General features: G+C 34.2%; 1 protein-coding gene across 12 annotated transcripts in view; it reads left to right on the top strand.

Moving 5' to 3' along the window:
* GULP1 (GULP PTB domain containing engulfment adaptor 1) overlaps positions 1-14,100 on the top strand; it is a 409,533-nt gene that overhangs the window by 366,015 nt on the left and 29,418 nt on the right. For all 12 annotated transcript variants that reach the window (XM_051986054.1, XM_051986044.1, XM_051986042.1 and 9 more), the window contains 2 exons: positions 5,672-5,810; positions 10,405-10,499. In XM_051986054.1, coding sequence (XP_051842014.1) covers positions 5,672-5,810; positions 10,405-10,499 — 234 coding nt within the window. The remainder of the gene's footprint in view (positions 1-5,671; positions 5,811-10,404; positions 10,500-14,100) is intronic.

Here is a 14,100-nt window from a genome sequence, read left to right as displayed (position 1 = left end):
AATTCTTGAGCCCTGAAACCATGCTATTTCTCTTAATAAAACAAGGCAGAGTCGTAGGCTAGTCAAAAATGTATAATATGCATACTCATGTTTTTAGTTTATTAGAAATATACTTTGTTGTAGTGGGAAAGATTATTCATAAAATGGAAATGGCACTCAATTGTAATTGGAACCATTCAACAAATATTTATTAAGTGCCAACTATGAGCCAGACCCTGGACCTGAGCTCTGTGGATACAAAAATGAAGAAATTGTATTCTGTAGTGAGCCACAGCACATACTTATAAATTAACCCTGTGATATTAATGAATCATTTAGTATTTGCAAAGCCTAAGTTACTCCTCTCTAAAATAAAAATATTAAGAAAGTACTCTCTTCCTGACTGAGGAAAGTTTTAAAAATTCTTAACCTCATAGAAATGTGAAATCTTTGCAATATGAGGATATTCTGCTAGATAGTTTCTATGGTCAGAATTTTTTTTTTGTTTGTTCATTTTCCCAATCTACTTCTTGGTTTTTTACTCTGTTAAAGTAGGGCTCTGTTTTCATGGTAGAAGATGTAATGTCCCAAGCTTCAGGGCCTTTGTGCATCTGTTTTTAGAGATCCTTGTAGGGCCATTTTTTTCTGCCTTGGGACTGTGAAGAGAGTCCGTGCTGCCCATGGCTTTGTAAGTTCTAGTATGCTCAAGCAACAAGTCCTTCCTCAGAGATAGTAAGGAGACCTCCTGCGGGTTGAGGCCTCTGGAAGCTGTCACTGCCCTTTCTTGGTTTGCTGGTTTTCCAAGGCCCTCTTGCCCTAGTTGAGACAAATTTTTCCTGCTGACTCTCTAAGTAGTGTCTGGTGTTTCTGGGCCGAGAGGCCTGGCTGCCAGTGCTGCAGCTAATTCAGAGGCCTGGTTCCTGTTTTACTGGAGCCAAGCCCAGGAGAGGGATTGTACTAGTGTGGTCTGCACTCACTGGACTCCCATCCTGGAGCCACAGACCTTTCCTGCTAACCTTCTAAGTTGTCTTTAGTTGGAAAATTGTTCCACTCCATATTTTTGTGTTCTGATGCTCTAAAATTTGCCTCAGAGTCATGATTTAAAGGAATTTAAAGGAGGTTTTGCGGGGAGAGCTTGTGCTCCCTTATTCACAAGCTTGGGCTAAATAATTCCTAAGGCCTCTTCTTGTTCTAAAATTTAGCCAGACCAGGCTCCTCCCATCTTCCACTTCATAGGGAGTCTAACTTCCTGCAGATGTCTCATAGCCATCCTCCCACAGAGGAGGCTGTCTGAGGACCTTGTGCTTTCCATCTCCTTCTTGTGTTGGCATGTACTCTGAGCAAAGGTTGCAAAGGGTCAAGATGGGCATCTTCCATCTGTCCCAAAGCAATGTCTTATATCTATGTCAGTAAAAGAAAAGCATCCCCTCCTCTTGCTAGTCCATTCTCCATACTGAGATGTGAAGAGCCTTTGGTTCAACCTTCTCTCTGACTTCAGGCCTTCTGTCTATTTTATTTTATTTTATTTTATTTTTTTTAGTTTTACTACTATCAGACCTATCTTCTACTGCAACATCCTTTGAGGGAAGAGGAAAACTGGTGAAGGGTATTTCTTTCACTTTCTGTGCAGAATGGACTTGCAAATCTAGCTGTGTCCTTTTCTTGCCAAACCTCCAGCCCTTGGAGGAAAAAGGATTTGTGAAATGATATTATGACCAGTCTTTTACTTCATTTGCTCTTTGTCTATTAATTCCTTCCCTTCTGGCTTCAAACATGTCCATATCTCTCTCATTCTTAAAAAAACAAATAAATCTGATTTGATCCTTCCACTCCCACTAACGATCCTCCTATATTTCTTCTGCTCTTTGAGGTGAACTTTCTTGAAAAGACCATGTCTATAATAGGGACCTCCACTTTCTCCTCTTAACTTCTTACCATTTGACTTGGAATGTTGCCATTCCACGGACAATGCTCTCTCCAAAGTTACGAATGAACTCTTATTTAAACCCATTGACTTTTTCTCATCCTATTTTTTCCTGATATCCCTGTAGTCTTTGATACTGTTGATCATTCTCTTCTTTCTAGGTTTTTAGGATACCACTCTTTCCTTGTTCTTCTCCAATTTTCTTATCTTCTCTGTCACCTTCGCTGTATCCTCTTCCTGTAATCTCATTCAGGTCATACCCTCTAACCATTAGTGTCCTTCAGGCTTCTGTCCTAGGTCCTTTTCTCTTTTACACTACTTTACTTAGTGATTTCATAAGCTCTCATGGGCATAATTACAATCTCTATGCTGAAAAGTCCACCTGTCCTTCCCCACCTCTACTGACCTTCAATCTCACATCTCAGCTGCCTTTCAGGTGTACTGAACTAGATACCCATCTACACTCAACACCTGTAATCCAGAACTCAATTGTCTTTCTTTCTCCCTAAACTATTTCCCATTCTTCTCATTCCCTCAGGCTCACAATCTAGCAGTCATCCTCAATTCACATTTTTCACTTCCCATATCCAGTCTTATTTTCAAGACATGTCATTTTCACCTTTGAAACATCTCTTAAATACGCCTTCTTCTCTGACACTGCTCCCACTTTATTGTAGGTGCTCATCACCCCATGTCTGAACTATTGGAATAGCCTACTGGTGGACTTTTGGAATTTGACTCCCTTAAGTCTTTCCTACTCCTAACCATCCTCTATTCATCTACCTGAGCAATTTTCCTAAACCAGAGATCTGATTGTGTCACCACTCCCAATTCAACAAACTCCAGGGACTCCCTATTGCTTCTAGGATCAAATAAAAATGCTCTTTCTGCACACCCCAGTCTTTTCTTACCTTTCCAGTCTTCTTATTCCTTTATTCCCCAGCACGTGGTCTTCAATCCAGTGACCCTGGCCTTTTGCTTTCAGGAAAGTTCCATCGCTTGGTGCCAGACATTTTCTATGGTTATTCCCCATGCTTGGACTACTTTCTCTCCATGGCTCCACCTGCTGATCTCTTTAGCTTCCTTTAAGTCCCAAGTAAAATCCTTTTTTTACTGGAAGCCTTTTCAAACCCCTTTTAATTTAATATCTTCTTTCTTTTAATTATTTCCAATTTATCTTATATACATAACTGCTTGTATTTGTGTGTTTGCATATTATCTCCTCCATTAGAATTATTTTCCCTTTTGCCTGGAATATAAGTAGGTGCTTAATAAATGTTTATTGATTGAACTTGTGGTTTAGTGTTCTTAGCAATAAAATCTTATATGATATGATATGATTTTTGTGATTTTGTGATTTTACAATTTAAATATTAGATAAGCCTTTCATTGTGCTTCAGTGATGCAGCTAAATAGAGTTAGAGAGAATGCTAACCTTGGAGTAAGGAAGACCTGCATTTGAATTCTGTTTGGGATACTTACTGTGTGAACCTGTTAAAATGAGTACATGATTAGACATTAAAGAGTGATATCATAAACAAATTAGAAGACCAAGATATAACTTTGTTCTGTTGGCTCTATGGGGAAGGGAAGAATTCATGATGAAACAAAAGATCAAACAAGTATTATAAAATATATAATTTTGATTATATTAAATTAAAAAAAAAACTTTCACAGAAACAAAACCAATGCAACCAAGATTAAAAGGAAAGCAGAAATCTGGGAAATCTTTATAGCAGGTATCTCTGATAAAGACCTTATTTCTCAAATATGTTGAGAACTAAGTCAAATTTATAAGATTACAAGCCATTCCCCAATTGATAGATGATTAAAGGATATGAACAAGCAGTTTTCAGTAGAAGTAATCAGATCTATCAATAATCATATGAAAAAGTGCTCTAAAAGACTTTTGATTAGAGAAATACAAATTGATGCAACTCTGAGATACCATCTCTCACTTCTCAGATTGGTTAATATAACAGAAAAGAAAAGTGATAAATATGGAGAGGATGTAGGAAAATCAGGACACTAATGCATTGTTGATAGAGTTGTGAACTTGAAAACCAGAAATTTTAAGGGGCTTTTCCAAATTCTAGTAACATAGAACAAGCAGAGGTTATTATGCATCCATCTGAATACTGTAATTTCAATTAATTATTTTAATACAGAAGAGCAATGGTAGTAATAATAATGCTTCATATTTATATAGATGACTCTTAAACTTATAACTGCTTAAGACTGGTATAACACTATAATTATAATATGATTACTGAATCAAGCTGTGGCATGGAAAGTGCTATGCTTGAAGTCAGGAAGACGTGGATTCAAATTGCATTTATTATATACATACTAACTTTGCAATCCCGGCCAATTTAATCTTTTGTTTTAGGCAACTTTTTAGAATTTGCTTTCTCTTTTCTTTCTCTTTAAAATAAGGGGATTGGACCAAGTGGCCTTTAAGTTTCCTGCCTGCTTTAGATCTATGATCCTAGATGCTAAGTCATATTTGGTTTGCTTGTCTCTTTTGGTGAAAAGAGTTCCTTAAACTCTTCAAAATCAAGGACTTTTTTTTCCTCAGCTTTCCATAAAAACATAGAACATGAATTAAAAGACTTTCATAAGGTTTTACAATTAAAACCAGATTTCCAAGTTCAGCTTTCTTTCCATTACACAATTCTATCTAGTATTGAAAAGACCATTTCATTGGGCTATGGAATATACTTTGTTAGATATATTTGGATATTATGCCCTGGAAATTAATTTTATTTCATATAGCATATCCTCATTGGGAAGAATGGACATGCAGAACTACCTGATTTGAGCAATGCTCAAAACTGTACACATTCATACATTCTTTTTACTGAAAACTGGGCATAATTACTCCAGCCTGAACTCATTCATTTCCCCTTTTTATGGTTTCATGAGAAGAATACTTCTGAGACAGTCAAAAGATCTTGGTTCTAAGTCTGTCATTGAGCTGATACATCATCAATCATATATCAAGTTCTAACTACATTCCAGGATCTGTGCTAAGAAATGGGAATGCAAATATAAGACAAATGAAAGATAATCTCAGTTCTCATGGATCTTACATAATTTTAATGGGGTAAAATAACACATAAAAGATAACTGAAAAGTTGATGAGATATAGAGGTGTAGTCATGGTGAAGAAGTCCAGAGAATTAGGAAGGAAACAAGGAATTAGGAAGGAAATAAATTGGAGGTTCCAAGAGGAATTAATCATTGTAGGACTTTAGAGGAACCTTCAAGAGCAAGATAACTACTAAGAAATGGAAGGAAGTAAGCATTTTATTAAGCACCTACTATGTGCCAGGGATTGGTCTAAGTACTTTACAGATATTTCATTTGATCCTTCCATCTCTATGAAATAAGTACTATTCTTATCCTCATTGGCAGATAGGGAAACTGTCTCTGCTTTTTGCTATTGAATTTTTTCCCTATGATAGTAATGGATTTCTATGTTTTGCCAAAAATGAAAAAAAAAACTGCCATTTTCTGAAACAAGCCAGACATTTGATGGATAATGCCTATGTGGAATAGATATTCATATCAGGATACTTAACTACAGTTGTCTCTGTGTTGTCATCATTTGTAAACTTAAAACAGAAACAGATACTGCTCCTTTTGCTAGGAACTGTTTAACATTTTTATAGTGATTGATTTTTCCCTATATTTGTATGCTGAAAGTTCAGAACTATGATTTGTTCACATGAAATATTACCCTAACAGTCATTATCTTTATTACAGGCAGCCAGTGTGACACCTAAATCACCTTCCACTGACATCTTCGATATGGTTCCTTTTTCTCCCATAACACCTCAGTCAACAACACCTACTCGCAATGGTACACAGCCTCCTCCAGTACCTAGTCGTTCTACAGAGATAAGTACGTTTTATAACAATTCAACTCCTTTTGTTTTTTTTGTGGTATTCATAACAAACCAGATAATGCTTATTATAGTATATTTTATGTTTTGTTATATATTATTACTATAGACAAAATAAACTATCATATTAAAGTATTGTTAATTCTATATCCCTAAACCAGTTCATTCCAACTTATAAATAAAATTATTAATGCTGCTGTCATAAAACATTTGAAATCATTGTGTAGAAAACTGAACTTTGAAAACCTAATATGAATGTATATAAGGGTCTGTGCATACATGTATATATATATGTGCACATCCATCATCTATATATATATGTTTGCATCATTGCACAAGATAATCAATTTGTTTTTCCTCTATTCAATTCTAATAAACGAAATCTTAACAAACATGGTAACATAGAGCAGAGTACACATACATGAAGGGGTAGCTCATATTTCTGACACTACAGCAGAGAAAAAAAATAAATAGTCCTTGTCCTCATGGGGTTTAAATTCTGAAAAGATTCAATATGTTTTCACATATGTGAAAACAGCTTAACCAGAAATGAAAATTCGCAACATTGGGGATGTGGCAGTAATGATTAAAGAAAGACTTTGTAAGGTAGTAAATGATATTTGAGCTGAGCCTTGAGACTCCACAGAACATCTGTTTTTGTTTTGTTTTGTTTGTAATCTTCATTCTAAAACTTTGTTCTTGTTCCAGAGAACTTTGGGGATGACTATTCTAACTTTCCTCTTCTATGTTAGGGAGTTAACTTATCCACCCAGAAAAGAATCCCAGGTTACAGATACTTTGTAAGTGAGCATCCTTTCTAAAATATTATTCATGAGCCCCCAAAGAGTTTTGTCTTTTTAATTAATTGACCAGAGTAAATATTTCAAAGCAAGGGAAAGTAATGAAATAGAGTAATAAAAGTAATAGCAGAGCACATCTCCCGCCCCCTCCAAATGTTCAGTTCTCTCAACCACAAATACACATAATCTCAGTAAAAAAAAATAGTATGCAGAGTAATCATGTATGGGACTACACACATGGTAACATCATGGAGTCAGAGTACATATACATGGCGGGGGGAGGGGGCAGCTCATATTTCTGACACCACAGCATAGTGAACTCTGATCCTCCCTGGGCATTGCTTCCCAGCTGCTTCCTACTGGGTGTCTCCACTGATCACTGCTGAATATTATAGCTCCTTTTCAACTGACCTTTTTTCCAGGCTCATTTCCTGTTTATCTAATGCCGGTCTAACATTTGCTAAGAATATTGTGGTTTCTAATCCTCTTCCTTTCAGAGGAGGTCTCCAGCTTTGTTAGCAAGATCTTTCAACCCCTTCATTATCTATAGGGAGGTGGAACAGAGGAAGGGCACAGTGGGTGGGAAAGTGGTAAATAAGAGTCCCTTCCAGAGAAGAACTATAGCTATTCTCAGTCAGCTCAGTCAGAGGTCTTCTCCTCATCCAATCTCCACAGAGAAGAAAATAGATGTTTACCATAAGATTATATTTTAGTAATTAGCTTTAAGATGGAGAACTGGAAAGGAGTCTCTGATCGTTTCCTCAAACTTTTCTGTTTTTCTGCCTCTTCTGAGGCTCTCAGTTCAACTTTCATTTAGCTCATGGTCAGAAAACCATGGAATTTCTATTTAGTCCTCAAACATTTATTAAATGTTATCTACATGCTAAGTATTGGACTAAATCATTAAAAGTAAAGACCAAAAACACAAGCCCTGCCCTGTAGAAACTTTCATTCTAATGGGGAGATAACATGCAAAAAATTGTATATACAATATAAATGGAAGGTAATCCATTTATTTTAGACTTAAAAGATTTAGAAGGTTCCTTAGAGTGTGGGAGATACCAATGGCTAAGGAAAACGCTACCAAGGCTCTACTTCCTCAAATAGACCTAAGTGATATTCCTATGAAGAAATGGCTGTTAATATTCTCCATTTTTTCTATGCATGATAAGGATTGGTGAACTGATAACTTATGCAGTTATGAAATGGGAGCAGATATATCTTGTTCTTTGAGCATTCACAGAGAAATACCAGATTGGTAGTAGGAAACAGGCCTGTAATCCTACCTCAATAACTTTAAGGGGTGCGAGGCAAACAACACAGAAAGTACAGATACAGAGGGCATGGGTACAGGGGATGTGGAAGGCTGGTAAGCACCTGAAGAAAAGGATGGGGAGGAGGAAGAGGCAGAGACCATCACTCACCTAATGGTGTATTAGTTTGGGATCATAGACCTGAGGAGATGGAGGAGAACCCTGAAGCAAGAGTTGGAGTTCTTATTTTTACAGGGTTTTTGAGGGGGTACAGACTTACTTATCTATGTCCCCTTAGAATTAGTTCAAAGTTGTCAGTAAAACTATAGAAGTATCATATCCATATCATCTCAAAATTCTCAGCAACATTTGACAACATGCTGACTTTAATGTTGAGATCTAGAATTTGTCTGGGATTTACATATAAGACACCAAAAGATCCTGGTAGCAGTGTCTAGGAGGCTTCCAATGATTCAGCACATATTACCAGGATGTGATTTTTGCTTAATATATGAAAAATTTGTAAATTATGCTTCTTTTATCTTTGCGATGAATTATATGTCTAGGTTCTCCTATGCAATTTTATTTCCTGCTATTGCCACTTTATACTGGCTACTATAAACTTACTAGACTGATTAGAAGGTAGGAATAGGGGATAAGAAGTAGGTTAACATTTTGGAATTATGCCCAAAGAGTTATTAAAATGCTTATACCCTTTGACATCAGCAATACAATTTTTAGAGTGTTTCCCAAGATGATTAGGAGAAAAAAGAAAAGAATCCATATCCTCTAAAAATATTTACAGTAGCTCTCTTTATAGTGGCAAAGAACTAGAAATTACAGATATGCCTATTAATTGGGAAATAAATAGAAGTATGTATAGAATAGTTACACACACACACACACACACACACACACACACACACACATATATTTGTGTCTAACAACAGCCATTTCTAGGGAGAGGAAAGAAGAAAAAAAATAAAACAATGACATCTTAATCTTATCATATAATTCAAAAAAATAGAAATACTACACAAGAGATTTGCAGTTTCATTTACAGTTCCCCCTCCCCATCCTATGCTTTGAAATACTTGTTTTATTTCTTAAATTAAGAATAAGAGAAATGTTTTTTTGGATACAATTTTAACAGAGTTGAAACGGCTAATGAATATTGAAAACCTTTATCCTCTTTGCTTCAAATTTATTAATCAAGTCTCTCTAGCCTCTCTACAGTTAGAGAAATTTATCAGCATTTATGTTTATATTTTTCTTAAAGTACAGTTTGCTATTTTGATCTCTTTAGCTAAAGAATTATATAATATAAGGTAAATATGAACTGTCAGATCCCTTTCTAAATCACTCCAGAGGATTTTTGTGTTTCTTAATTAAGCCACTAATATTTTTATTGGCCAACAGAATATAAAGGTACAGCTGTTCTCTCTCTCTCTCTCTCTCTCTGTGTGTGTGTGTGTGTGTGTGTGTGTGTGTGTGTGTGTGTGTGTGTGTGTGTGTGTGTGTTTGTGTGTTTTGTCCATAATCAATATAGCTCATTTGTTTTGTGGATTAGTAAACCACAAATTTGTAAAACATGTATTACATTCTTGATACTTTGTTGTGACATTGAGAATAATATTAATGCTATTGTATTGCTTGAGTCAAAAAAAACATACATCTTTGTATCTTTCATAGAATCTAGAAGAGTTCCTTTTACAGAATAAATGAATATTTGTTAAACAAATTTTATAAACAGGAAATCATAATCATAGTATACTTATAATGGTGTATTAGATTGTTAACTAGTGTTGTAAAGGCATGTTAAAACAACAACAAACAAAGTAACAACAACCAAAGACCCAGACTATCTGTGAAATTCAAATGCAGACTCCTTTCTGTTTTCCTTTGTAGGATAAGGTAATTTTTTTTTTTTTCATTGTGGACTCCTTTGCCACTAGTGAAATCTATGGAACTCATCTTAGAGTGATGTTTTTAAATGCATAAAATAAAATATTTGTTATTAGCAAGAAAATAAATTATGTTTAAATAAAGTTAACAGCAAGAATTCATTCTTGGCACCTATTATGTTCCAGGCACTGTGCTAAGCTTGGGCAAAACCAAATTTGTGGACCTCAGGTGAAGAAACACAAATATAGAGAAATGCTCTTGTTTACTGGTGTTTTTCAATTCCATATTTTAAAAATATACAAAAATTTCCAAAACTTCACTTAAGATCTTTTAAATTTTATGAGTTAAATTTTCTTTAACTGAATAGATTATTAACATGTGTTCTTAGTAAAATATAATAGTATTTAATAAAGTATGTCTGGGCTCTTTAGATCTTTCCTTAAGCCATCATTTAATTAATAAGAGCCTATGTTGACATAACACAAAATTAAAATGGAGACTTGGCCAAATAATTATTTCATGTGAGCAGTATACTTAATCAAAGTGAATAATATTCCCATTAAAATAATCTATGCTTTCATTGCCTGAGTTTTGTGATTTTCATGCTACTACATTGTTTGTTTCCTTTATCCTAGAACGGGACCTTTTTGGAGCAGAACCTTTTGATCCTTTTAATTGTGGAGCAGGTGACTTCCCTCCTGATATTCAATCAAAATTAGATGAGATGCAGGTGACTACTTCCTTATTACTAGAATAAACTGTATTTGTCTGTAAACATTTATCTGTACATAAGTCTGGCCTGTTACTTTTTTAAGGAGAATAGCCAAAGAATTTTTTAAAAAAAGTTTTTTTGGTCACCATTAGCTAGTTTTATGTTAGTATAATATTTAGGTTAAAAATCAGAAAATAAGTGTTTGGTGTGTTTCTAATCCTTAAAATATTGCAACAAAAACTTTAGAGAAGGATGCTCCATCTTTTAATGTATTTTACATCTGGGACAAGCACATGCCCTTTTCTGTTTCTGCTTTATCTCTTTCTCCTTGTCTCTTTCCTCTGATTCTCTTTTTCTCTGTGTCTGTTTTCATGTACATATACATTCATACTCCCATGTATTTTCTTTTTAAAACTGAAACTTTGATTTCACAGATAGAAAAAATTCTCTACTAATAGGGATAGATATTTACTCTGCAATTTACAGTTTTAAAGATTGCCTAAAGCATTGAATAGTTGGTTGACTTCTGTAGAGTCTACTCTGCCACTCTGCCTCTGGTTTGGGAGTATTAAAGATATTTTGCATTTTGGGGGTAACCTCTACTAAAATAATAGCCTAATGTTCTGCCAAAAGAGTAAAACATTTCCAATTGGGAAATTCTTTGAACATAGGCTTGATAAGAAATTATTTCTAATATCTAAAGATCAGACTAGTTTTTTTTTTTTGGGGGGGGGTTATTTTTGCCATTAATAGAATGTGCATGTGTATAAATGCCTAACCAATATGCATGTGTGTGTATATATTTCCCCTACTCTTCCTTCCCTCCCTCTCCTCTGCCTCTTCCTCTCCTTCTCCCCCTTTCCCTCTCTGTTTCTCTCTCTCTCTCTGTCTTTGTCTCTCTGTCTTTGTCTCTCTGTCTCTCTCTCTCTCTGTCACTCTGTCTGTCTGTCTGTCTCTCTCTCTCTCCCCTCTCTCTTTCTGTCTCTCTCTCTGTCTGTCTCTCTCTCTTTCTCTCTTTCTTCCTCTCCCTCTCTGTCTGTCTGTCTCTCTCTTTCTGTCTTTCTTTCCCTGTCTCCTCTTCCCCTTCTCTCTTTACCGCTCATACATGCACATTCAATTAATAGAAAAAATAACTAGTTTAATCTTTGGATGGTAAAAATGTTTTCGTTGTGTGTATATATGAGAGGCATGTATATGTATATGCACATACATATGTGTATATATGTGTGTGTGTATATATATGAGAGATGTATTGTGAATATGTTTGTAAACCCTCCTCTCCCCATTTCTTTCCCCACACCCAGCAAAAATCCCATGAAATTTGATAGGGATTCATTTTTTTTAAGTGATAGTGGAGATTGATCTTGCTTATTGATCTTTTTCAAAATTGCTAGTAACAAAGCAATATGGCAAGCTATCAAGTGCTGATCCTAGAGTCAGGGGAACCTAGGTTAAAATCCCATCTCTGGCCTTTACTAGCTGAATGACATGGGCAAATTTCATCACCTTTCTGAAACTGAGACAACTCTTAGAGAGTTAATTACCCATTAATTCTTCAGTTCATACCTTTATGTTGTTGTTTCTAAACTCATTTAATACAAAGATGAGCCCAATCCATTGGAACAAGTTTGGACATTCCTTCAAAATGTTTTATTTTTTAAATGACCCCAAAATGTTACCATTACCATGATTTAGTGAGGATATGTAGTAAGTAAAACAGGCATTAAAAGTAAATAACATTTATTAGAAAGTGAAAATTCATATTATTGATTCATATATAAGTGGAATATTGGCAAGAAAAGAGAGTGTATTAACTCTGGATACATTTTGGAGGTGTGCAAAAGGTAAAGTATAAGTCATTGTGTTTGTATATCTACCCTAAAGGTTCCCTATATAACACTCATTGTTTGAGCAAAGTGAAAATGCTAATGAGCCATGTTTTAGTCTCAAAATGATTGATACAGTCCATTTATGGGTAAGAAGATAAGTTCTTATCATTAGTCCAGACTTATTCTTTAGATTTCATTTTCCAAGTTTCTTTTAAATTGTCTTTTTTGTATTCATTTCTGAAACCTGTAGTATGACTAGTATTTAATATTAATTTTTCAATTTGAGTATTTAAAACATTTCATAAGCATTAGAATGATTTGCTCTGCAATTACTAAGCTGCATTACTCTACTTTGATTGCTTCTAATACTTTCTTAATGTCTTTTTATCTTCTTTTGCTTTCACGGCGGGTAGCGCCAGAGATGGTTAGTATATAATTTCCATAATCATTTCACAGCAGTTTTTTGCAACCTAAATTTTAACATTTGCATGCTTTAACTGACTTTGAAATGTTTCAACCATTGTTTCATTGACATATGTTTCTGGATTTTATGGCCTGTTTCTAAGTGCTTATATCTACTTTAAATGCATTTTTCTTTCTTTGATTCAGCCATTATTGTATTGCTTGACTCCTTCTCTGGTATTAGTTAAATCTATTATTGCAAGCTTCTATTTAGTATAGTAACAATTTTGTTGCTAATTTTAGTGGCATTATTTAACCAATGTGCTTACTTTTTAACTATTCTTCTCTCCTTCTTTACAAATACTTTTTTTTTTTTTGCTTATTTGTTTAAAATCAAGGCAGCGCAATAAATTTTGTGAGCACTGCATGCTTACAAACATAAAGAGATGTCTGGCTTTTTCATTTATATTTAGAAGAATGGGAATAAAGCTTGTCTAGAAAATAAGTTGATTCATTTAAATTTGGAGTCAGGATGAAACTCATATCAGAAAATAAGAATAGTTTTGTATTATAATTTGTCAAAATGGTTAATTTATGTTTTTCAAGTCCTCCATAGCCATTTTGATTTTAAATTTGACTAAAAGCTAAGGGAAACTAAAAACAAAGGATAGTTACCTAAGTGGCATAGATCTGGCCAAGTTAACTGTAAGAAAGTTATAATTATAAAAATATTTTATTTTCAAAGAAAAAATAACAAATTATGTTAGCAATTAGAGAAATAATAACAGAGTAATAATAATAATAGCAGCTAATAGAAATGATAATAGAATAATTATAGTAATAAATATATAAACAACAGAATAATAACATTCTATTATTTACATATAAACAATAGAATGTTATAATAAATCAATTTTAGAATAATAAAAGAATAATAAATAAATAACAGAATAAATTGAGAAAACACATTCACCTGCCTTGTATAAATTATGCAAATGAGATCTTATATCTATTTGTGCTTAATAAATGCATCATTTATAGTAAATAATTTAATAAAACATTTCAAAAAAAATGTGAAGTTGAACCTTGACAGCTTTCAGAATGTGACCTAACTTAGAAAGATACAATAACTGGGCATCTTAAGCTTTTTCTAAGCTTTCCATTAAGAGAAAAACCCTTTAGCAAATCAAAATTGAGCTTCTTAGTCCTTGAACTGTTTTATCTTTTGGGTTTTAAAACTTTCAAAGGGCAAATAACATAATTTTATTCTCAAAGGTTACGAGTGTAAATGGGAACATCTTGGTTTCCTCTAGCAAATGAGCAATCTACAGTTATTTCTGTCTCAGAAATACCTAAGCATTCCTGAAACTAGAGGCTTTTAAAATGAT

This window comes from Antechinus flavipes, chromosome 3, assembly GCF_016432865.1.
Source record: "Antechinus flavipes isolate AdamAnt ecotype Samford, QLD, Australia chromosome 3, AdamAnt_v2, whole genome shotgun sequence".
Taxonomy (NCBI): Eukaryota; Metazoa; Chordata; class Mammalia; order Dasyuromorphia; family Dasyuridae; genus Antechinus; species Antechinus flavipes.
The sequence above is the reverse complement of the archived record's forward strand: the minus strand, read 5'-3'. Positions and strand labels throughout refer to the sequence as shown.